Raw genomic sequence first — 24,031 nt, 5'->3', positions numbered from 1 at the left:
CGGAGAGGATCTACCTTATAGTCCCCCGTTAGTTCTGTCACCTGGGCCCTTACTTCCTTCAGGCTCTGCCCAACCCTCGACCCTGTGCCCTACTCAGGTGCCCCTCCCTGTGGTTCTTTGACCTCCAGATGGCCTCCTCTTTTGTCCCCTAGACTTGTACACCCCAGAGAGCATGTAGGGCATCTAGGGGGCAGTTGTCACATGGTTGGGGAGAACCCTGGCATTTGGGGTTGTCAGGGGTGCTAGAAGTCCTACAGGACAGTTTTGCATAACAAAAGATTATCTGAGACCTGCCCTACCTTCGAACATCTCACCTGGATATTCAAACAGGTGAAGAATCTGTTTATCTTCATCTGAGCCTGCAACATTGTTCCTTTTTTAACATTCTTTTTTTAGGGGCACCTGAATAGCTCAGTCGGCTAAGTGTCCGACTTTGGCTCAGGTCATGATCTCACAGTTCCTGGGTTCGAGCCCTGTGTCAGGCTTTGTGCTGACAGCTCAGAGCCTAGAGACTGCTTTGCATTCTATGTCTCCTTTGTCCTCTGCCCCTCCCCCACCCACACCCTGTCTCTCTCTCACACACTCTCTCTCAAAAATAAACATTAAAAAATATTTTTTAATTCTTTTTTAAAACTGAAGTATAGTTGATTTACAATGTTTCATTTGTGCAACATGGTGAACAAATCTATACATTCCGTTATGCTCACCACAAGCTTAGAACCATCTATCATCATAGTACACTATTACAATACCATTGACTATATTCCCTATGCTCTGTGTTTTATCCCTGTGACTTATTCATTCCATGCAGCTTTATTCCATTTTATTTGGAAACACAGAGTAATGCTTGCACAGTTTTAATATATAGTGAATTATTGTACTTTATGTTGCCTGGAATTTTACCACTTATGCCTAATTTGAGCATTGTTCCACTCATAATCTTAAGAGACAAAATGTCACCTCCTATGAGTTAAAATATGATGACTTAGGGGCACCTGGGTGGCTCAGTTGGTTGAGTGTCTGACTTTGGCTCAGGTCATGATCTTGCGGTTCATGAGTTTGAGCCCCACATCACACTTTGTGGTGACAGAGCCGGGCCTGCTTTGGATTCTGTCTCCCTCTCTCTCTGCCCCTCCCCTGCTCACTCTCTCTCTCTCAAAAATAAATAAACATTAACACATTTTAGAATGTGATGACTTATAAAATATTGTACAATGAATACACAAATTTTTCAAATTCAGTGAGTAGATGGGATATTTTCATGTCTGTTCTAAAAAATAGAGGAATTCACTGTCTGGGAAAATCATATCCTGAAGGCAGCAATACTCATGTCCCTCGGGCTGGAATGAATTTGTAGTTGCCATGTTCTGAGGCTTCTGAATATAGGTACAAGCCTCAGAAGACCTCATCACAACCTTGTGAGCTAGCATTTATGTTCTGAAACACCTATTATTTTATTGAAAATTATGCTTTTTGCGTATATAAACATGTATTATAAAGGGCTTTATATTACAACTAAGGCATCAAAGTAATTTTTTGGAATCAAGTGTGTAGATAAATTGTATTTTCTTTGATTTTCACTGAAGGCTCATAGTAGGAGGTATTGCATTTATTATTATAAAAAGTAGGCTCTGGAAAAAAAAAAGTAGGCTCTGAGAATCTTGCAGACATAAATCCAGAAACTAAAGAGGTTTCTGGAATGAATGATTTCATTTATTTGAAGTTCAAAACCAGACAAATGTAATTTATGCTATTAGGAGTCAGGATGGTGAGTACTTTTGGGAGGTAGGAACTTGATGAAGATGCAGGGGTGGGGGGTGCTGGAGATGTGCTATTGCTGACCTAAGTGCTGGTTCCATAGGTGTGTGCAGACTGTGAAAGTTCATCAAGCATATGTACTTCTCTGTATATATGTTGTGCTTCAATTAAAACAAAAACAAAAAGTTACATCACCAGTAATGAGACAAATCAGCATCATCTACCTAAGAACAACGTGGGAACCTTTCTTGTGATATTCCTATGAAAACCAAATAACCCGAGTCTCCTCATGAAGAAGCACCCGACAAACCCAGCTGAGGAACATCCTACTACTAACTGGCCTGTACCCTCTGATCATACCAATGTTGTGAAAGACAAAGACAGAGGAACTGACCAAAGAAAAGGACACTAAACGGACTGGACAACTGAATGCAAGGTATGATCTGGGATTTTTTGTTGTTATTGTTACAAAAGACATTATTGGGACAATTAGCACAGTATGAATAAGGTACGTTGATTGGATAATAGTAACATAACAATATTGGGGCACCTGGGTGGCTCAGTCAGTTGCACATCTGACTTCAGCTCAGATCACGATCTCAGGGTTCGTGGTTTCGAGCCCCGTGTCAGGCACTGTCAGCCTGCTTTGGATTCTGTGTCTCTGCCCCTCCCCACCTTGCGCGCTCTCTCTCTCTCAAAAATAAATAAACATTAAACAATTTTTTCCAAAAATTTTTTTAAAAATGTAAAAAAATGATAACATAATAATGTTAATTTCCTGCTTTTGATTCTTATACTGTGGTTATATAAGAGAATGTCCTCATTTTTAGGAAAGCCACTGGCAAAAAAAATGTATACATATGGAGAGAGAGAGGGAGAGAGAGAAAGCAAATGTGATAAAATGGGGGGTCCAGTACCAGTCTATAGTATATTCACTGTATTATTTTTTAAACTTTTCTTAAGTCTGAAATTATGCTAAAGCAAAAAGATTTTGGGGTGGGGGTTCTGAGTCTGCTAGTGGAAACCCTAAACATTGGCTATTCCTGTTCCCATGGCAGCAACCCCAGTTTTCCCGGGTGTCAGTGTGAAAAGGGGCAGAAAAAAAAATTCCGAAGCCTGACATTTCCTGACATGGCTAAGTCCTGTGTGCCACGGGCACTGAGGGTCCATCTCTAGAGGCCTCAGCTTTACAGCAAGGGCTTAGTAAATTTGGCTGAGGTTGATCAAGCTCTTGCCTGCAGCCAGACACCTGGCTTTCTTTCCTCAGCATGACCTCTGACCTCAGGGAGCCCTGGGATTGAGGGAGGCGCCCCCCACGGCTGTAGAGCTGGCTGCTGCTGCCCTGATCTGAGCCCCCGGGAGTGGCTGGAGCCACCACAGGCACCAGCTAAAGCAGCCAGATTGGCGCAGACTCCTCCACCCCCAACCTGGGGTCATGGGGCCCATGTGGTCAGCTCTGCACCTAGTAGACCTGAGCTGCACAGGAGTGAGGAGCTCCCCTCCAGGTCCATTTGCCTGCCCCAGAAACCACAGGCTTCCAGATTTAGTGCTGGGGCCGGGGCTTCAAAGGCTTGGCTGCCCCCAAAATACCTTTTCAGCTCACCTGCCTCTGCCTCAAATTATACCATTAGAGCTCTGCCCTCCTAGGAGAGAAATCACTTCCAAGCACTGACTTCTAAAGTGCAGTGCAGACAATGACCCTTTGTCCTATGGGTCATAGTTCACGGAATTGGGTATGTGAAACACATGGAATTACTTATTTTCTATAAATCATTTCAATCCAGCTCTGAGCCCCCATTACATCGGGCTGGCTGGAAATTCAGCCCAGGTATTCTCCTGTCACACTGATGGGCAAAGGTCTGGGGGTCTTGGGAGATTCTTCCAGTCATCTGTCCCTGCCAGTTTGGGCCCAGCATCACGCCCCTTGCAATTTAGGGGGCACATGGGGTGACCCACATCCTGGGATCCAGAGCTGTCTGCCCCCCAGCTTGGCCATGGCTTGGCTCTACTTCTGGGAAATCTGCTTTCTCTCCTCCCTCAAGTCCTCCCACTGATACATTTTACAGATGGGGAACTGAGGTGGAGAGAAGAGGTCACACGGAAGACTGAAAAGGAGGTGATAAGATCATTCCCCTATAAGGTGTTACTGCCTCCCAAGGGAGGCATTTCATCAGGGGACCATGTCAACTGAGCACTGAAGCTCAACTGGCAAGATTTCAGACTCCGCAACAGGTAAGCACAGAGTTATTCTGTGTAGGGACCTTTCTGCCAAGTAAGGCTCTCCTGATGAGCACTGGACCAGGAGTCATAAATCCTTGCTCTCCCACCGACTTACTTAGGCAGACTCTGTTCCTTCTTTGGGCCTCAGTTGTTCTATCTGTATAGGGAGATCAGAACAGGAATTCTTTTGGTGTGGATACTCTGGGATTCCCTGGGCAGCTTACTGATCCTTACCATGGCTTCCTCTGATTGAAAAAGTCATACCTTCTAAACTCTCCTCCTGAACACTCATGAACAGTAGCAGCGGCAGCAAGGACCCAGTTCCCAGTTCCCCAGGGAGGCCTGGGTAGCTGGAGAGATACGACTGTGTGCCCTCAGGGGATACCCATGCCCAGAGCAACCAAGGAGTTGTCACTCACAGCAGGACTTGAGAGAGGAGGAGGAGGAGGAGCAGCTCGTTCCTGAAAACCTGAGGGATCCCTGGGAGCCCAGGTCACCCTGGAGCCTCTGTGTCCCTATGCCTTTCCTGCAGTGCCTATCCAGAGAGAGTAACTCATTGGGTCTAAAGAGTCACCTGCTCACCCTCCCACATTTCTGCAGATGAAAACATTTGAGCTGCAACTGGAGGGATTTAGATTAGACTCACAGATGGCCAAGCCAAGAATGACCAGGGTCCAGGAATGAGTCCCTTCTGCAGGGCCAAGGAGGGTAGCTTCAGGAGGTAATGAATTGTACCTGTCAGAATTTGCACTTGAGCCTGTGTTAGAAGGTGGATTCAGGCCAAATGATGCCTAGTGCTTTCTGAGCCTCAGAGAGAATCCTCTTCCTCCAATCCAGGAGGCCCTCAGCTCCTGCTCTAGACCTCCAGTAGCTCCTCATGGCACCCAGATATAAAGGTAAACTTCTCCCTGACATTTGAGGCCTTCAGAGCCTGGGGAGCCCTGTGTCTCCAGCCACACATCCCCTCTTTGTTGATACCTGCTGGGTGATAGCCAGGCCTTCTTCTCTCTGTCTGGTAAATGTTCACTGCTGCTGAGGCTTCTGTGCCTCTGCTGTGATGCCAACTACTTTGACTTTGGACCCCTCTTCCAGGAAGCCCTCTCAAACTAACCAAGTCTCCTCGACCAAGCCAGGACTCTTCCCAGAGACACTACCACCTTCCCCTACTCTTGACGGTCTTTTGTAGTCAGTTCCTTGCTGAAGGTCTTGGCCTTTCCCTCAGAGGAACAGCGAAGGTCCTGCAGGGTGACCTGGGGCAGGGCCAGCCAGGCTGGAGGTTTCCTGGAGGTGGAAGGCCCCAATAGAGGGAGCCAATTTGGCATCAAATGTTCTGAAACTGCCCTTGTGGAGGACACAGGCTCGGAGCAGATCTGACTCATTCCGGCCACCACCTTGCCTGGCTACAGGCCCTGCCAGAGGGCCTATTTGGATACAGTGCTAGCAGATGGCCCTGCAAAGGGAAACATCTGTTTTCGGCTAGGCTATCCAATATGGTAGCCACTGGCCACATGTGCTCTTAGGCACTTGAAATGTAGCTACTGTGAATCAAGATATGCTATGAGTGTAAAATACACACTGGATTTCAAAAACTTAGCACAAAAAATAATGTAAAATATCTCATTAATTTTTATATACGGATGACATGTTGAAATGATAATATACTTTGGACATAATTAAGTTAAATAAGATATATTGTTCAAATTAAATACACTTGTTTCTTTTTACCTTTTAAAACAGAGCTACTAGAAAATTTTAAATTACATATGTGGCTCACATTATATCATGTCTGTTTTATAGAGGAGAACACAAACTTTTGAGGGCTCGAGTGACATATGGTGCAAAGGCCGGTGCATCTGCCCTAAGTGTGTGAGCAGAAAAGCCTCCAAAAGGGATGCATTCCCCAGCCCCTGCCTCTGGCTGCAGGCCAGATACCATCCGTGCTCACAGAATCACATTCTCCCTTCCCCTCAGAGTCTTGACCAACCAGGGGTTCATTTTGCCCTTGAGGGTGAGATCAGAGTTGATGTTGTGACACATGGACATGGGGGGACACAGCCCAAGGTATCCAGGATGGGCAGATACTGTTATCTCACCTTCCTTCCATCCTTAGGTCAGCTCTGGCTGCAGCCAAGGCCTGCATCCTGCTCCAGGCCCCCTTAGCTTGGACATGAGTCCAAGGGGACATGAGTCCCCACCCCCACCAGACATCAGCTCTGACAACAATGCTGTCAGCTTACCTTGCAGCCTTCACCTCAGACCCGTTTCTGTCCATATCCCCAACCTTTGCTCAGACCACAGATCACTGTCCCCATAGACGAGCCCTTGGGCAGATAGTGTCCCCAGCCAGCCCTATGGGGACCTCTCAGACCCCTGCAGCAATAGCAGCTCTAGAGGTAACTGGGATTGGGAGCAGATCCTCTGCAGACAGAGCTCCAGGGGGCTGGGTCTTTACAGCCACCCCATCTCCCGAGGCCCGGAGAAGGGAGACCCAGGGCCTGCATCCTCCAGCTTTGGAGGGAAGTCTATGCCCCTAGCCTGGGCACAAAGTCTATGCTGTGGCCACTGGCGTGGGCTACCCTGGATACCAGGGAGGGCTGTCTGGGAACCTGGGAGCGAGCAGAGCCTATCTTGTCTTGAGTGCTCTGAATGTGCCCTGCATCAGCTTCAGGAGGCAATCTTGTCCTGGGTGAGGATTCAGGACACAGTCCTGGGTCCCTTGAGGCCAGGTTTGCTGGAGGCATTTGGGATCCAGCTGGGGCATCCCATTTGGATGTAAAAGGGTCAAATCTTGGGCTGTGATCATAAGGAGGCCACTTTTGATTTTAAAATAGTTTTAAATTAAAAAACAAATTAAGGGGAAAGATTTAAGGAGTGAGGATTCTTGGCAGCCTTGGGATAATTACTATAAAGCCAGCTCCCATTTCTCAAGTCCTCTTTGGTGCCAGGCCTGTCTTGCCACCATGCCTGCGAGGGGCTGGCCGAGGTCCCTGGCATTGCCAGCAGCGTCAGTCCTGTTGTTTCAACTCCACGTGGCCGCCACCGTGCCCATCCCTCCCTCCCGTGGGTGGGCCCAGTTGCTGTGGCACAGAGCAGGAGAGTTGTGGGACAGATTCAGGTTCAAATCCCACTCTGCCACTTGCCTAGTTAACCCTCCCCCGGGCACATCATCACTGTCCGTAAAACGGGGGGTGAAGACAGTTCTTGTATCCTAGGGAGAGAGTCAGTCATCTGCCCCTGGCCCTTGGCCTGTCTTAAGAGGAAGCTTTACTAGCATTACTTTTCTTTTTTTTTTTTTTAATGTTTTATTTATTTTTAGAGACAGAGAGCAGGGGAGGGGGAGAGAGAGAGGGAGACAGAGGATCCCAAGTAGGCTCTACGCTGACATACTGCCACGCTGACAGTGAGGCTTGAACTCACCAGCTGTGAGATCATGGCCTGAGCCAAAGTCAGATGCTCAACCCACTGAGCCACCAGGCACCCCACTAGCATTGCTTTTCTGCTGCTGCCTGCCCCCAAGCTGAGCATACACCGTCCTCCAGACACCACCCTTCTTAAAGTCTCCGGAAATGTAGAGGGAGAAAATGGCCCTTAGATCGGGCCAGGGGTGCCTGCAAGGGCAAAGCTGTGCCTGGCCTCCCATCAAAGGGCTCTGTCCCTTCTGTTCTTCAACTTCAACCCAGTCTGGAGACAGATTTGTCCTGAGCATGGGAGTGAGAAGGGTCAACAGAACAAGCCTCTCCCTTCCCTGCATCCCTGGCTGGAAGCTGAAAGTCTAAGACCCAGTTTCTTCCTCTCCTTGTGGCCTCACCCAAAGTCCAGAAGTACCTCAAAGTCCAGAAGTACCCAGGAAGGCCCTTCTGGTAATAGTGACAATGACAGGAGCTGTGGTGAAGTGAGCAGACAGATGTGTCACCAGCCTCTCCAATCTCAGCAGCTCAGCCTTCTTCCCAAGGTTGTTCATACGGGTCCTCAGCTGTCTCTCCAAAGGCCCTGAACCAGTGCCCCCTCAGCAGTATATCTCTCTGCTTCCTGTTTGCTGTCCTCCCTCACTCCTCAGCCTCCAGGCTGCCTGCTGCCTTCCCTACCCGTCTTTCTGGGTTGCAGTGATGACTGGGTCTCTAAATCCACCTGGGCACTTTCCTTAGGGAGCCCTCCAGATTTGGGCTGGACTAGGGTGAGGCGAGGAGGCCGTTAGGGTACAAATTTCAGAAGATGCCCACTCTCAGGGGCATCTTATAAATGCAGGATTGAGCCCGAGGGTGCATGCCTCTTTAATTTTGCTCCCTAGCCTCATCCTCACTCCAGCCCTGCCTCAGACTCCTCAGCAGTCCCCAGCATGCCCCTTTCCCCTAGATGTGTTGGGCCCTACTCTGTGACTTTTCTCCTACCTCTCAGCAGCTCCTCCTCAGGGGTTCGTACTGTTCCTCTGGCCATCCTGGGCCCCCTCCCCTCCAGCACCTTAGGACATTTCAAAGCAGCCTGACTCTCTACCTCTCTCCTGGCTAACACCCCAACATCACACCAGTTCCTAGCATTCCTCAGCTAGGGCCCTGTGAATCCTATGTCCACCCTGGTCAGCTCCTGCCCAGGCTCCCCAGCCCATGTGGAGGTCCTGCCCTTGGACCCCCTCTTCCTCTCTGATAGCCAAACCCTGTCTTTGTGCTTTACCTCCTAAACTTGTCTCATCCAGTCCCACCGCTCCCCACCTCTACCACCCTGTCTCCTCTTTCCTGGCTACTGGCCACCACCTTCTCCCTGCTGCTACTTCTGCCTGCTCATCTACACTCTTCAGGGATCTTCCCCCTTTGCCCTTCTGGCTCTTCCCAGCCTATACCCAAGACTCTTTATGACTCCCATTAGCCTTGGGAGGGGGCCCAGGCTCTCCCCCAGGCCTCCAGCCCCCCTGGTCCTTTTCAGTTTTACACTCTGGGCTCTCTTTCATCTTTGAGTTTGCACACCTACTCTCCCCTTGGCTTCCAACTTACTGATCCTTTATATCTGCCTTGGAATACTGGCTGGAATTTAATTTCTTCACCAGATGAGGTACCCCCCCCCTTTTCTGGGCCCTCTATATAACCCTCGCCTGCTCATACTGATGTCCCTCCCCACATACTGTGCTTGACTTATCACCATCAATTCCTCCCAATGTCTACAACAGTACTTGACATAGCACAGGTACTCAGTGGGTATTTGTTGCAGGAATAAATGAGTTTATTAATCATTGCATGGATGGATTGTCATGTAGGTGGCTTTGGTGGCTGGGAGGGGATGAGGGAAGAAACTACCTAAGCCATAGCCAGTGTCTGCCCATGGCAGCAGGTGGCTGGAGGGAAAAGGCCATGTCATCTCCAGCAGGCTGGGTGCTGATTTTAATGGCCCGGCAGTGAGGTTCGTGCATGGCGGAGGCCTGCAGAAGAGGTAACGCCGAGAGGGCAGCTCTGCCCACCTCTAATTATTGCTTGAGTCTTTCTGGAAATGTCAGCTGCCTGCCCCAGGGAGCTCGGTCTCGTCCATCACAGTGTGAGCTCAGGGTGGGGCTGCTGTCACTGCCAGTGGGGAAGATGGGAGGAGATTCCCAGGGACCTTTGGGTCTTGGAGAGCAGAGGCAGCCTCAGGCTTGGACCATGCTCAGCTCCTGTCCTTCCTGTCCCCAGCCGAAGGGTGTCCCTTGACTTGAGGGTCCCATTAAGAATCCTCCAGGGTGGCCAAGGAGCAAGCCAGCTGAATGGGAGGGGGGTCCACAGCACCCCCCAGGCAGGGAGCCTCAGATGGTTTGGTGTCTGCTGACGTGGAAGCCCTTGGGAAAATGGTGCTCTAGTGGCCAGCTGGGCAGGTAGGCGGCTCAGGCCTGGAAAGAGGCCTTGACCACACGGCCCTTCAGTGGCTGTGGCGGCCGGAAGTTGTTTACCATGTGAATCCTCTCATCATCCTCTGAGGTGAAAAGCAGGCTCCGGAACTTCTCCATCTTGAGAAGACAGAAGAGATACTCAGGGCAGAGCAGGGGTGCTGTCGTTCTCTTTGATCCCTGACACATCATCTGACATACCTTGCCAGCCAGCTCTACCCCTCTCTCCTCTTGCTACCCACTCGTTCTCTTTCTTTGGGATCCTGATGTCAGTTACCCACAAAAGGGCCTTTGAACCTGGACCCTGCTCCACCTGGCTTTAGTTCCAACTCCATGTAGCTAAGACTTGTCAACAAATGCAGGATTCAGATTCTAACACAGCAAGGGTGGTCCCAGGATGCAGGGGTCTCCCCTCTCAGCCTGTGGTGAGGTCCTAATGACTAATAATCAAGTGAACTCCCAAACAAGAACCTAAATGTTTATTAGCAAAAGATGGGAGACTTGATGGTGGGACTATAAGCTGTAGCTTGCTGGTTGAGAGTGCCCCAGCCCTCCGATTGGTACTCTGGGAGAACTCACCTGCCTCTCAGAGATGCTGATAGGTTCCCGGAGCACGATCCAGGTGACACTCTCGCTCAGCGGGGGCGTTGTCAGGGAGCCCGGGTAGGTCCAGTAGTGCCGGCTGGCAGGCAGGAGGCACTTGGGGTTGAAGCAGCTGAATTGGGCCTTGGTTCCCTGGGGCAGAGCAGGCAAACCCAGGAATCAGCATAGACCCGCCTCCGGGACCAGACCAGCATCCTCCCCACTCTTTCCTGTCGGCAAGATTTAGTCTTCTCCTTGGCCCAATGATGCAAATTGTGGGCACAGGTCTGTGATACCAGATGCCACCCCCCACCCTGGACCCGGCCCTGTCCACCTGTTTGCTGGTATGTAAAAGCTGTGGTGCCTAGGGCTCTCTGGGCACCATGTTCTCTCTCTGCCTTTTCCTTCAACTACCCTTAGCGGAGCTGGCTGTAGGATGCCCATTAACACAACAAGCCATCTTATCAATCCTATACCAACCAGGTTGTCACCTGGGCACTGAGCGAGGCCACTGACTCCAATGAAGAGGAGTCATTTGCAGGGCACTGCAGCTGCTAACCTGTACTCTTCATCTCAGCGAGAGTTTGCTGTCAGGCTGCAGTGGATGGGCCCACTCTGTGCTCCAGCCTCTTCCTCCCACCAGGCTGCTCTGGGTCAAGACCATGGACCCTTGGTCTCACCTTAAACCGAACCATGTAGAGCGCGTCTGTCAGACGGTTCATGCTGGGGTGCTCATCCCCTGTCTGTCAGGGAAAGGGTAGTGTGAGCCCAGCACCCAGCATGTCTGGAACTAGGGGCAATGCTGGCTTCCCCGTGCCCCTCTTGGCCCTGATAACCACCCCTTACCTCCAAGAAGACACCGACCACAGCCAGGCCATCGGGCGCTGAGGCTGCCTCCCCAAAGGTGCTATACTTCTTGGCGTTCCAGTGAACGAGGTGCAGCTATAGGGGCAACAACAGGCCAGGCCAGGCCAGTGCTTAGCGCCTCCGAGGGGCCGTGGGAGCTCAAAGCCGGGCTTCCCTCTGCAAGAGGGGTAGGAAGCCCCCAGGGGCCACAGATAACATCCACACTGCTCTGGGCCCAACCCTTTCCTGAGCCCCAGGTGACCCAAAGAGAAATCTGGCTCAGGTCCTGCCCTGGGTGAACTGCGAAATAGGTAATGGCCATCCATGCGAGAAGATGGTGCCTGCAGCTGAGTCCAAAGAATAAGTAAGGGGTTATCAGACAGAACCCTGGGGAAAGATACCCCAGGTAGAGAGAACAGCATAGGCAAAAAGCCTGGGAGGTTTGAGAGAGCCAGGTATGGACAGGAGATTCTTCACATGCTGGTCAATATGGGGGCAGGTCAGGAAAAGATGAGGCCAGATAAAGCCACTTTCTGCAGGGCCTTGAACACCAGGCTCAGTCCTTGAAGGGTTGTCAGCAGGGTGTGGTAGGACTGGACTTGTCCTTCAGAAAACTGCTTCTCGAGTCACAGACCAGGGGGCAGAGTTCTGGTGGAATACCCTGTGCCAGGGGTGGTCTCTCCCAAACCTCTGGCTGTTCCTCCTCACCCTCTCTCGACCCCCACACCAGGCGCGTGACCATCCTGGCCTTCTCCAAATAATAAAGGGAGGGCTCAGGTAGAGGGCCTTTACCTCGCTGGGGAACGACTTGCCATCCACCGTGTGCTCTGAGCCCACACTGTGTTTCTTGCCCCAGTGGAAATGGAACTGTTTGAGTCGGTATGGCCCGTCCAAGGGCCCCCCAGTCACCACTGCAAGAAGAAGTGTAGTAATTTATGTGAGAGAGTCTACACGGCCCGGCAGCTGGTAGTGCCAGGACCAGGCCAGTGCCCAGGAGAGGGATAAAGTTTTCACTTGGAAAATTTGTTGGGCTAAGTGGGCTCGGGTCAGTCTTCACCCAGTGCCGTAGGCCCTTTGCGGGGCCAGGGCAGGAATCCAGGCAGCCTGCAGGTGGAAGAGGAGTCCAGTAGTGACAGAGTGCACCACTCCAATTGGCCACCCTCCCCGTTTCTGCCCACTTGTGCACAGAAGCTGGGCCCTTGTCTCCCAAGCTCCCGTTATCGCTAACAATAGGCCTTTCATGTCTGGATCCCCTGGACCCTGGACCCAGGGTTAGATTGGGGGGCTTCTTTTGTTTAATCCTTCTAGAAGCCTTATAGAAGTCATAAGAGACAGAACTTTGTGTTTTCTCTATCTTACATTGGAGGAAAATGAGGCACAGAGAGGGCAAGGCATTTTGTCAAGATCATTCAGCAAGGCACTAAGTTAGGATATAAGCCTGTATCTCCTTCATAAGTCCAGAGCCCAATCCCCTAATCATCAGGCCACACTGTCTCCCTAGAACCTTTAGCCTTCCCAGGACCTGGTGTTGTCCAAAGGCCAACTCCCTGACGGTTCCCACTCTAATGGCCGGGCCTGGGCCATTCCCTGTGGTCTCTTTGGAGGTCCCTACTTGTGCTGGTTTTGTGACTTTCTCACCCTGATACCTGGTGAGCTAGAGCCAGGCACAAGGCCTCCTGGGACTGATTGAATTTCCAGGTGAAAGGGATCAGACAGTCGAGGGAGCCCCAGCGAGGCTTGAATGTGAGTCGCTGGATCAGGTGACTGCCCCAGGCTCAGAGTTCTACTAGGCCCCTCCAGGATGGGTGACCAGGGCAGGGCCTTGTCCCCTGGGGGCCCCGTGAGGAGGATGACTGAACAGTCCAAAGGCCATTCTTTGCTACCTTGCCCTATCTGAGAAGCAGGGCCTGTCCATAAGCATTGCTGGCTGGTGGACAAAAGAAGTCTGGAGCGGGAGGTGGGGGTATGGCCGTGGCAGGGGCCCAATCAGGCTGCTCCGTCCGGGAGAGGCAGGAGCAGCAGGGTCTGATATGACCTGTGGGGGCCCACCCCTCTGAGCATGCCCCACCTGGGATGCTGCAGTGTGGCCTCTCGGGGAGTAAACCCCTTGAGCTTGGCTCCCTTCCCCTCCTCTCCCTGTCCTAACTACAGAACACACTACTGCTCACTGTGCACTCACCATGTGTTCAGCACTCTGCTGGCATCAACCCCCATAGTGTCCTTGAGAGGAACACATTGTTATCCCTTATTGGACAGATGTATGACTGAGACTTGGAAAAGCAGGTGTCCTGCCCAAAGTCACACAGCTGGTGAGTGGCAGAGCCCCAAATGTCTCACTCCCAAGCCTACTCTCTTTCTGCTGGTTCCCTGTCCCCTCAGGCCTGGGTATTCTGGTAGGGAGGGAGCTCCATCCAGGCCTGAAAGTAAGCAGCTGGATCACTGGTCCAGAGGCATACCCCCTTGGCTTCCTTTCTCCCTTCCCAACAACAGTGGCCTTCACGAAGCTACAGATGTCTGAACTGAATCCTTAATGCCCTCTGCAAGCTGTTAGGAGGTACAGTCATATGAAAACTGCTCCATCACAAACTGTCATTTAGGGTCATCAAGAGCCCCAAAGCTCTGGGTGAGATGCTTTTCTAAAAATTCAGTTCCAGGAAATGTCTTTCTTCTGAGAATCCGCTGGATTTCCTCCCCTCTACAACAAGAACTATAGCTGACCCTCTTTCCCTTTTTTCCTAACCTACCAGGGAACTCAGGGCTAAGCAACTAAGATCACTCCTCTGTGGTTTCCTTCCTCTTCTCTGCTTTTTGATTTTTTACTTGAAACTTAATTTCCTTTGTGTGCTTTCATTGTATGCAGGATGAGAGGTGGAGACGGAGAGGCAGAGTACCAGTTACTCCCTTACACAAAAAAACTCTAGCAGGTTCCCTCCTTGCCCCACTCTACCTTTCACAGGCCTGTTTATAAGGATAAAATCTCTTCACTGAGGAGCATTCCTGAGGCCTCCACCTAGGAATTGATTAGGAAAGAACCTGGACTCTCATCCCAGGGTAAAGAGATGCCATACGTTCCCGCTGGCCGCTCTCTGGTGCAGGCTGGTTGGAATCTTGAGCTCGTGGGTGAGTTGGAGAGAAGACCTTTGGAGTTGGACCAGGCTTGTTTGGAACTCCCCAGCAATGGGGCAAACTCCCCATTGAGTCTCTATTTGCCCGTTTTAGAGGTGGGTTCTTGAGAGAATAAAAGAACTGCCTAAGACCTTAGCAAAGGGCCTGGCACACAGAACACATTAACTCCTTTCTGTCTCTGCTGGGCTTGGCCAGATCACACAGGGAGGAGGGTTTGGCCTTAGGCCACACAGCAGGTGACTCACAGGGCCCAGAGTGAAAACAAACCTGACCTAAAGCAGTAAATGGAAGAGAAGGAAGGGAATTCACATTTCTTGAGCATTTGCTATATGTCAGCACTACAAACATCACTTCCGTTTTTCATTTTTCCTCCCTATGACCCTAGAGAGGAAAAGAGCATCCCGTTTTGTGCATAAGCCGACTGAGGCTCAGCCCAAGCCTTCAGAGCTGGTGAGAGGTGGAGCCTTCCTTCCCCGCCACAGCACGCCAGCCTTCCTGAGCCTGTCCAACACAGGGTGAGGAGCCCAGGGGGAGGGGGCCAGCCTCCGCCAAGGGCCACTCACCAGTTCGGTCGTCGCTGTCATTGAAGTCCACTTGGACAGAGTGGCCATTGTTGGTGATGCTGAGGGATATGCAGGCCTCGTAGGAAAGCTCCAGTGGCTTCAGGCTGGGTGAGTACACAGCCTGGCTGGACACGATGTTGATTGGTGACTGGCGGTCTCCCTGGGCAATGGGATACAGCTTGTGCCACTGTGAGGGGCCTGCAGATGGGGAGAGGGCAAGGACTCAGGCTAGCCTGGATCTCTGGGCCATGGGCTGAGGACACCTGTGGGGGACGGTCTCCCTGGTATCCCTTCAGAGGTTAGCCCCTACTTTGGGGCTCTAGTCCCAGCTCTGCCACTTCCCCTCTCCGCCTCCATTTCCTTGTCTGCAAAATGGCCTTACTAAAACTCATCTCCCAGAGCTGATAAGAGGCCCCGTGAGGTAATTTATGGAAGGGAGCCAATATAGTCACAAGCCAAGGGGCGGTTCTAGGCAGTGACTCCTCCCCAATTCCCAATAGTGCTCACAGAGGGCCCCAGGCATCTGAAGTCCCTGACCTGACCGTACCACGTATCTGGCCTCTTCCTGCACCTTGAGCATGTTCGTGTTGGTGTTTGTGAAAATAATAACATAAGCTAACATCGACCTAGCCTTGCCTCTGAGACATGTGTTCGTTCCTCACAATCACATTGTGAAGCAGATACCAGCATGATCCCCATTTCATAGATGAAAGAACTGAGGGCAATTCACCCACACTTTGCACACACACTTCGGTACCAATATAAACACACAGCACGTGCATGTCTGGCACGTGCCTACAGACTATAGAGATTTTCATGGGTACATACGTATATGCACAGTGACCTGGGTTCATCGGGCCCAGAGTGGCCAGGGCCAGCAACATACGTGTGTATAAACACACACAGCGCTGCCACCTACACCTGACACACGCATATACACCGTCACACACAAACACTCCCTGTTGCAAACCCAGGTCTGCAATAAAAGACTACAGCAAAATACGTGCTCGTGCAAGCACATACACATACACCTGCATGCACACCCACGAGCGCCCACCACCTGCCTCCCAGAGGCTCCATCTGCAGCCTAGAGGCTCGGCATCTCCCTGGGGAACATCCTGAGATGCAACCTATTTTTAGAGCTATTGCCGGCTGGTGCTTCTCCCCGTTTTTGGCTTCTTAAGTTTTCCTGAGAAAACAGCAGCAGGTGCCGACAGAGCTGTGTCCCCAATGGATGACTCAGAATCGTGGCCCAGACCCACTGGGTTATTTTTGAAGTCCTGTGAGCATGCCGCATGCCGGCACCTCTATTCTCTGTCCTTCCCTCTTTCATTGTCCCTAACCTGAATGACCCAGGTCTGGCTGGGTGAGGGGCAGTGGCCTGAGGGTGGTAGGCCCATGGGGCAGGCCCTATAGGATACTGGGTGCTCAGAGCTGGTGGGCAAGACTAGCAGATGGATACAGTCAGGGGACTCTGGCTCTGGAGGAAACACCCAGAAACTGTCTCAAAGCGGGTGCTGGAAGGAAGATGATCTATGGGTTCTGTCAACCTGCCCCTTCTCTGCCTCTCTCTCCCACTTTGCTGGTCTCTGTTGCCTTTTTCTGAATGTCTCTAGCTTTTGCATGCCCAGCTCTGGGGGTCTCCCCTCCAAAATATGCTCTTGTGTCCCTGGATGCCAGAGGGAGCCAGACACACAACAGCCCCTCCCTAACTCCTTCTGACCCACTGCAACCTCCCAACCCCCTCCCAACCTCCTCCCAATTAGCCCAGGACCCCCATCCTCCCACAAAGAGTGACTGTCTCTCTCCAGAGAGGGAAGGCGAGGAGTGTTCCTGTCACCAGCACCTTCCTTTCTCCCCACATCCACCTGCCCTGCCTAGCATTTTCTCCTGGCAGGGTAGGTTTTGAGTCCTCGCTGTTCACCGGAGGGAAAGGGGGAAACACTTACTCCACACCCCTATACCCCCTTGGTAAGAAATAGCCCGAAGGGTAACTGACCTGTCCCAGACTCACATTCAAGCCATCTGGCTCTAACTCTGCCTCTTTTCCCTTCCTATGCATCCTAAGGAAACTGAGGCAGGATCGGGTGCTATTTTCCCAATCAAACCAGGAGGCTCGTGTGGGCCACGGGCTCCCACGCTTCACACCAGGACGTGCTCAGACACTCTGCTCGATGTAGACACCTAGACACACGCGCGCGCCCACAAATGCCCCCTTCCCGCACGTACCTGCCAGCAGGAGAGCCCGGACACTTCCCCGGGGAAACTCTCCCGGGGACATCGCGCCCTTGTCCAGCAGAGCCCGGCTCCCGGGAGGTCCCCGCACACACGCCGTGCGCGCTCCCCGCCATAGACACCCGCGCACAGCGCTCCGCCCGGACCGCCCCCAGCTGCCCAGGGCCACCTCCGCCCCCTGTGCCTGCGGCGGGTGAGTGAGTGTTGGGGCCCAGGTCCGGGCGAGCACAGCAGTCAGGGGCTGCGCGGAGGAGGCGGCAGGACGCGCGCTCAGCCAGGGGGTGGCTAGCTGGCGGCGGGGTAGGCCGGGTCGCAGCACGGACTTTGGGCGAGTGGGGGAGCCAGAGCTTGCGCCGGGCGGGTGGGCTGGATTCGGGGGGCTGGGCCAGAGGGGGGTCCCGGTTCCTCCCTGACGGTTGGGGGCTTGAAGTCCGGGAAATCCGGCTGGGCTCGTGGGTTAGATCCACCGGGTCGGGGCTGGCCAGGGTCTGCGCCTACCGTCGTTCTGGCCGTAGCCCCAGCCGTGGTGGCCGGTCATGCCGCTGTCGTCCCCGCAGCCGTGCACCTGCCTGCTCCTTCCTCTCAGTTCCGCTGGCTCTGGCTGCGGCTCCAGCCCCGCTCGCTACCGCCGAGCAGCCTCTTAAAGCTGCGGCGCGCGGGAGGAGCAGTTCCCGGGGGACCCGCCCCCCCAACCCCCGGCAGGGCGAAAGAGGCCGGCGGTGCCCCGCCCCCGCCCGCCCGCCCGCTGGCCAGTTGAACCCCAGAGTTGAGTCGAGATGGGGGGGGGGTCAGGGGACGTAAACCTCTCTCCCTACTCCCCATCCCCCCTCCCTGGCTGGACGACTCTCCCTTTTCACGTGCACGGGCTCCGGACTGTCCTGTGCTGAGAACTGCCCAGGTTTCCCCACATCCCACCCCATCCCTGCGCTTGTCCCTGAGCCGTAAATCCAATTCCCAGGGACCTGGACTCTGGGCCCTGAGTCCTCTGGGATTAGAAAGTCCCCTCTAATATGCAAAGTGCCTTGACCATCAAGTCACCAGAAGTGGAGCTTCCCCTTTTTGCCAGACACTAGGGCAGGCGCCAGGCCAAGCTTTCTGTCATCTACCTCTCGTATCTACCCTACGACATTGAGTGGTACTTCCATGGCCCCTCTTTCACAGAGAGAGGGCTGAGGCCTAGAGAGGTAAAATGACCTGCACATCGTGCAAGGGATTCATTCCCAGTTTGTCTCACTCCAGACTTTGCTCTTTACCACTTCCCTTTGGTGCTGGGGCAGGGGTCCTGTGGTTATGGGGATCTAGGAGCTTTGGGTAGGAGAAGGGACAGGACTGGCAATCCAAACCCCTGGCCCTGGTGGAACCAGAGCCTCAAAGGGAGAATGGGAAGGAAGTAGCATCAACCCGCGGGCATGAGGACAGACAGTCAAGAGCTGGCTCCCTCATAGAACCAAGACTGAGGTTCCCACCCTCTTATTCTCTCCATTGCTTCCTCCTTCCCTCCAGGACTCTTTGCCTGTCCCTCTACAACCTGCTATTTGTCCTTCCTCTCCTTGCCTCCTCATGACCTTTGGCACACCAACTGGGAGCTCAGGCCCTCCACCCTGCACTCAATCTCACTGCCTGCCTTGGCCCAACATTTTCCCGCCCACAAGCCTTGATCCTTGCTGTGCCCTCCTCTGTCTTCCACCCACTGGCTTCAGGCGGCCCAATCTGATTCATCCTAGGATGTGGCCTTGTGCCAAGGATAGGTCTTGTCTCTGACTAGGCCTCAGCAGGCAGTTTTGGGAAGACACACAGATGGGTGGATGGAAGGACAGACCAATGATCCCACCCAGGGTCCTGTACCCAACAGGAGGTGAAGGGCCATTTGACCTTGACCAGAGGAGACTATTTCAGGCCCTGCTCTTGGCTGACCTTGGGAAGGAGTCTGCCATCTTGTCTGCTGGCTCCCCTGCATCTCTGTGGCTATCTCAGTTTCCCTCTTCTAGGCCCTGAACCTCAGTTCCACAAGCTAGAGTTGCAGAGATTAATTGATAACTCCTTGGCTGGGCCAACGTCAGTCACTGACTTCCCAGCCTGCCTAGCTAGCTACCTTTCTCTGACCCAGGAGCTGGAAGGGGTTTTTGCTACAAATATGGCCATCAGGCAGCGGCAGGGAACTTGTGATAGAGATTCAGGGGATGGGGCCCCCAAGGGCAGCGTGTGACAGAGAATACAACACTGTCAAGGCTCCAGGTCTAAGCCAGAACTGTCATCCTCAGACCAAGAAGACATGCTTGCTCCATCCCAGAGGAGGCAGCCACCCTTCTCCCGGGGGAGTCGCAACACTCTCAGGGCCTGGGGAGGGGGCCCAAATATATCTACTTTATTGATCTGCTTCTCCTTTAGAGTGACCCAGGCCTTTTCCATAGTTATTTATAGTATTAAAAAAATAAAGTTGGAATTATTCATACAGCTTGCATCCAATCACAGCAACCGTACGTGGATTTTTGTCCCGTTTTACAGATGAGGAAAGGAAGGCTTAGAGAAGTTGAGTTAGGGAAGAGTTAGGGAACACAGTGACAGAGCAAAGATAAAAATCCAGAGCTGTTGAGTCCCTTATTCAACACGTCTAAAAGCACAGAGAGGGGGAGGAAATGGATTTTAAATTTGATTGTCATTTGCATATATGCAAGACTTTCTCTGGAAGGACTTAAGAAAGCTTGGGAGAGTGCCTCCAGGAAGGAGACTGGGAGACAGGGAGGGTGGGGGAGGGTGCTGAATGGGGGTAGGAGGGACACCACTGCTTACTCCTTTGTACCTTCTGAAAGAAACTATTACCTCTTTAACAACAAAATAAAAGTTGATCTGGTTTGTTTCCTTCCTGCAGCCTGTCTTCAGCGGTTTACTCCAGGTTCTGGAGTGCTGGGCACTCAGGCAGGTGAAGGAGCCGATGCACTCTGCCCCTTTCAAGTGAAGCCCAGTTGCCCCAGCAGCCCACTCAGGTCAACTTGGGAAAGCCTAGGGCCCCATTCAGGCACCTCCCATTTCTATTCTGTGTTGTCTTTACAAATGAATTGATTTCACTGCCCCAAAATTGACTCTTTGGTCTCACTGCATTAGTGGTTCACTGTTGATGGGGAAGGGGAACATGAGGAGGGGGTGAGTGGGTATGAGGGCTATGATGGAGGGCTGGAGGAGGAGGGCAGGGACAGTTTACACAGTCATATCTCATTCATCAAGTGATCTTGACCAGATCTCACTTCCTCTCTGGAAGGTACAATGTCTTTGCTCTACAAGATAACTGAAGGGATTGTCCCTGCCCAGCCTTCCTCATGGGGATCCCTGTGAGCATTGGTTGAGACAATAGCTGCCCAATGCCCTAGCAACAAGTAAAGTCAGGTGTACTTCTCATTGTACCTAATGCACAGGGCCAACAGGCCAGGCCAGAATCCCTGTGGCCTGGAGACTCTAAAATCAAAATTACAGTTTGTCATATTTTTTAAAAAACATTTCCACTCAAAGTACGTATGTTTATGTGTGCATACAGTCAGATGGAATGATCTCATGCATGGCTCCAAGCATACCTGGCTGTGTGACTTGGAGCAAGTTACTTTACCTCTCTGAACCTGTCTTCTCATCTACAAAACAGAAATAGAGAGTCTAGAAGGCTAATAGGATGGTCAGGTGACATGATGTCTGTGAGACTCCTGGTATCAAGGATGTACTCCTCGGACCCTAGAATGTCTATTGTTGCCCCTTTCCTTAGTTTCCTGGGCACATTTAGAACCCCAAACATCCCATTTCTAATTACATCTATTCATTGTAGGAAACTTGGAAGAATCAGAAAAACACAGAGAAGAAAGTTAAAACCACTGGTTATGTTATTACCCAAGAATCATCACTATTAACATTTTAGTGACTATCCTGCCAGGCTTTTTAGGTATGTCTGAGTAGTACTGAAAAGATAATGAGAATCATATATATAGCTTTGTGACCTTTTTTTTTTTTTTCATCTAATGCCCTATGGTAAGCATTTCCCTGCCTTCGAGAGCTCAACACTTAATAATCTCTAGTGTATAGATTATTTCTGTTTTTCACTATTGTAAATAGCACTACAGTGAACATTCTTATTTATACATCTTTGTGTATGTGTGCGTGTGTGTGTGTGTGTGTGTGTGTGTGTGTGTGTGTCTGATAATTTCCTTGGGACAGATTGCTACACGTGGAATTACCAAATCGGATGATATACATATTGCCAGTAAGACATTTTAGAGTGAGAAAGTATGGTGGAAGTAGTTGCAGAAATGTATTCTTTTGGGGCACCTGGGTGGCTCAGTCGGTTAAGTGTCCGACTGCAGCTCAGGTCATGATTTGGCGGTTTGTGGGTTTAAGCCCCGCATCAGGCTCTGTGCTGACAGCTCGGAGCCTGGAGCCTGTTCCAGATTCTGTGTCTCCTGCTCTCTCTGCTCCTCCCCAACTCACTCACACGATATGCATTGATCAAGGACTTACTAATGCCACATTCCGGGCCAGGCATGGGAGATACAACTGTGAACATTACAGACCCACACCTGCCTCGGGGAGGAGTGGGGGTGAAAGGCGAGAGATTGGCTAAGGAACACCAGGATGAGAAGGGCTAGGATAGGCAAGGACAGGAGAGATCGTGGTAGAGGCCTGGGAAGGTGTCCTGGGTTGTGACTTATTCTTTCTGCCTGGTTTCTCATGGATTGTAAGCTCTTCCAGGGCAGAGCTAGCCCCAGACCGCTTGGGAACCCAAGGATCCAGGCTCCCCCAGCTAAGGCCAACCAAGATGGGTAAAATAATCGACCTGATCTGGTGTCTGGCGAGATCTGTTGGGGTGTTTGTTTCTAATTCTTGTACCACCTTTTAATATCTGTGAGGCTTTGGAATTTTACTCACCTCTTCAAGCCTCTGCTCTCATCTATGAAATGGGGTGATATCTGTTGCTTTGGATGAGCACAAAATGAGGTGATGCATGGCAAGGGCCTGCCTGGCATATAGTATCAGTGCTTGATAAATGGGGGTACTATTGTAGTTATGGGGCTCAGTTTTCCCACTTGTTTGCTCAGTGGGAAGTTGGGCTAGGTCAGTGGTTATCAAACTTGAGTGTGCCTCAGAACCACCCGGAGCGCTTGTTAAAATGATTCCCTGGGCCTTACCCTATCCCAGAGTTTCTGATTCAGCTGGTCTGGGATGGGGCCTGAGAATTTGCATTTCTAATGAGTTCCAAAGTGCTGCTGTTTCTGGTGGTCCAGGACCACACTTTGAAAACCAACGGCTTAAATGCATGAGGCCATGGTTTCCTAGTTTGAGACCGAGTTTCTCTGTCCTCCATAATAGGAAAAAGTCATCAGTGGGCCCTGAGTTCTCAGATGGCAAGGTTTGTGTCTGATCAAGTCAACCTCCATGGATCCAGCACAAGGACCTTTATATGCTATTACTGGTTGAATTGGGTCATTCCCCACCCCACCCCACTGCTGGCCATCCTCCCTCCCCCCAAAAAGTTGCCAGCACCTATGAATGTGATATTATTTGGAAATAGTGGTTTTGCAGACGTAATCAGGTTAAGATGAGGTAATTTTAGGGAGAGCCCTGATCCAGTGTGACTGATGTCCTTATGAGAAGGGATCCAGACAGAGACATGAAAGGAGAATGCCATGTGATGACGGAGGTGGAGACTGAAGTGTTGTGGCTGTAAGCCAAGGATTGACAGCCAACCACTAGAAGTTAGGAAGGCCAAGAAGGATTTTCTCCTTCAGGCTTCAGAGGGAACAAACTGCCCACACTTTGATTTCAGACTTCTAGCTTTACTGTGAGACTATACATTTCTGTAGTTTTTTTTTTTAATTTAAGATTTTTTTTTTCTTAAAGATTTTATTTTTAAGTAATATACCCAACTTGGATCTCGAACTTACAACCCCAAGATCAAGGGTCACATGCTCTAATGACTGAACCAGCCAGGAGTCCCTACATTTCTGTAGTTTTAAGCCACTAAGTTTGTGGTACTTTGTTACAGCAGTTGTAGGAAACTAATACTGTGAAGTATCCTTTTACAGACACCACCAACGTGAAACTTTGTCAAAACCATGCATTTCTTCATAGGTATTATGACTTCTACTACCAAATTTGGGGATGTAGTCCATGCAGTCCATGACTACACAGAACATGAGAAGCTAAGCAGTGAACTCTCACCTGTTGCCTTTTGAGCTTCTCACATTCCTGGGTGTATTTTATTATCCCTTATATTTCACCTGTCCAACTGGAGAAGGAAATGTGACAGCATAAGTACATGATGAGCTGGGAGAGCCTCATGCCTTTGTTTCCCATCAGTTGTATTCCATGGGTGCCTGGGAAGTTATAGGAGGGTGTGCCCCACACTGATCCTGGAGACAGCACTCAGGGGAATTGCATCTATCATCACTGCATTATTACCGTCAAACTGTGCCTCCTCCCTTGTCACCATCCCATGGTGGGTTGGGATGGGGATCTGTGCTCATTTTCACCTTGTTTCAGGCAATTATTAACCTGAAGGTGCCTGTAGGATCTAGAAGATAGAGGGGGAAAGAATCCTCACCTTCCTCCCTGCTGTTTGATTGGCTTCCAGTCTCCTCTCCCTCTTCCTCTTGGAGCAACCCTCTTCCTTGGCACCCATCCTCACAGGGCAGCCATCCTCTTCCCCCCAAAAGTGGCTCTTTTCAGAAAGTAGAGGGCTTTAAATTCCTTCTCGCTTTTATGTTCACGGCCTCACAACCTGGCCCCTGCTGTCTATCAAGCCTCCCCTGACCTCTTCCTACTCTTTGTCTAACTCCCCACTACACCAAATTTCCTTTAAAGCCTCCATCCTGCCATGCCT

At 51.3% G+C, this 24,031-nt stretch overlaps 1 protein-coding gene and 1 long non-coding RNA gene across 3 annotated transcripts; one reads left to right on the top strand and one right to left on the bottom strand.

Moving 5' to 3' along the window:
* The first annotated feature begins 1,879 nt into the window (after positions 1–1,879).
* Positions 1,880–14,871, top strand: LOC124511369 (uncharacterized). Its single transcript, XR_006961875.1, has 3 exons — positions 1,880–2,194; positions 3,825–3,990; positions 14,763–14,871. It is a non-coding gene; the product is annotated as an uncharacterized LOC124511369 (long non-coding RNA).
* Positions 9,821–17,713, bottom strand: CA7 (carbonic anhydrase 7). Of its 2 annotated transcripts, none has more exons than XM_047078530.1 (7): positions 17,674–17,713; positions 14,941–15,138; positions 12,044–12,162; positions 11,252–11,347; positions 11,086–11,148; positions 10,403–10,558; positions 9,821–9,943 (listed from the first exon to the last, which is right to left on the bottom strand). In XM_047078530.1, the coding sequence occupies exons 1-7, from the start codon at positions 17,711–17,713 to the stop codon at positions 9,821–9,823; spliced, it is 795 nt and encodes a 264-aa protein (XP_046934486.1). The 2 variants fall into 2 exon arrangements, with proteins under 2 accessions (XP_046934486.1, XP_046934485.1); XM_047078529.1 differs by lacking the exon at positions 17,674–17,713 and adding an exon at positions 17,170–17,221.
* Between the last annotated feature and the right edge of the window lie 6,318 nt (positions 17,714–24,031).

The sequence above is a fragment of the Lynx rufus genome, unplaced genomic scaffold, assembly GCF_022079265.1.
Source record: "Lynx rufus isolate CCGP_SWC_20201006 ecotype Redwood Valley unplaced genomic scaffold, mLynRuf1.p SCAF_16, whole genome shotgun sequence".
NCBI classification, from domain to species: Eukaryota; Metazoa; Chordata; class Mammalia; order Carnivora; family Felidae; genus Lynx; species Lynx rufus.
This window is presented reverse-complemented; position numbering and strand designations above follow the sequence as displayed.

What these genes read in the sequence shown, in the direction of transcription:
- CA7 (XM_047078529.1), bottom strand. Translation starts at nt 17,221, where the DNA reads ATGTCCCCGGGAGAGTTTCCCCGGGGAAGTGTCCGGGCTCTCCTGCTG. An exon ending in TCTACATGGTTCGGTTTAAG is followed by an intron (nt 10,559 to 11,085) that starts GTGAGACCAAGG and finishes GCTCTGCCCCAG; the next exon opens with GGAACCAAGGCCCAATTCAG. An exon ending in TCAGCATCTCTGAGAGGCAG is followed by an intron (nt 9,944 to 10,402) that starts GTGAGTTCTCCC and finishes TGTCTTCTCAAG; the next exon opens with ATGGAGAAGTTCCGGAGCCT.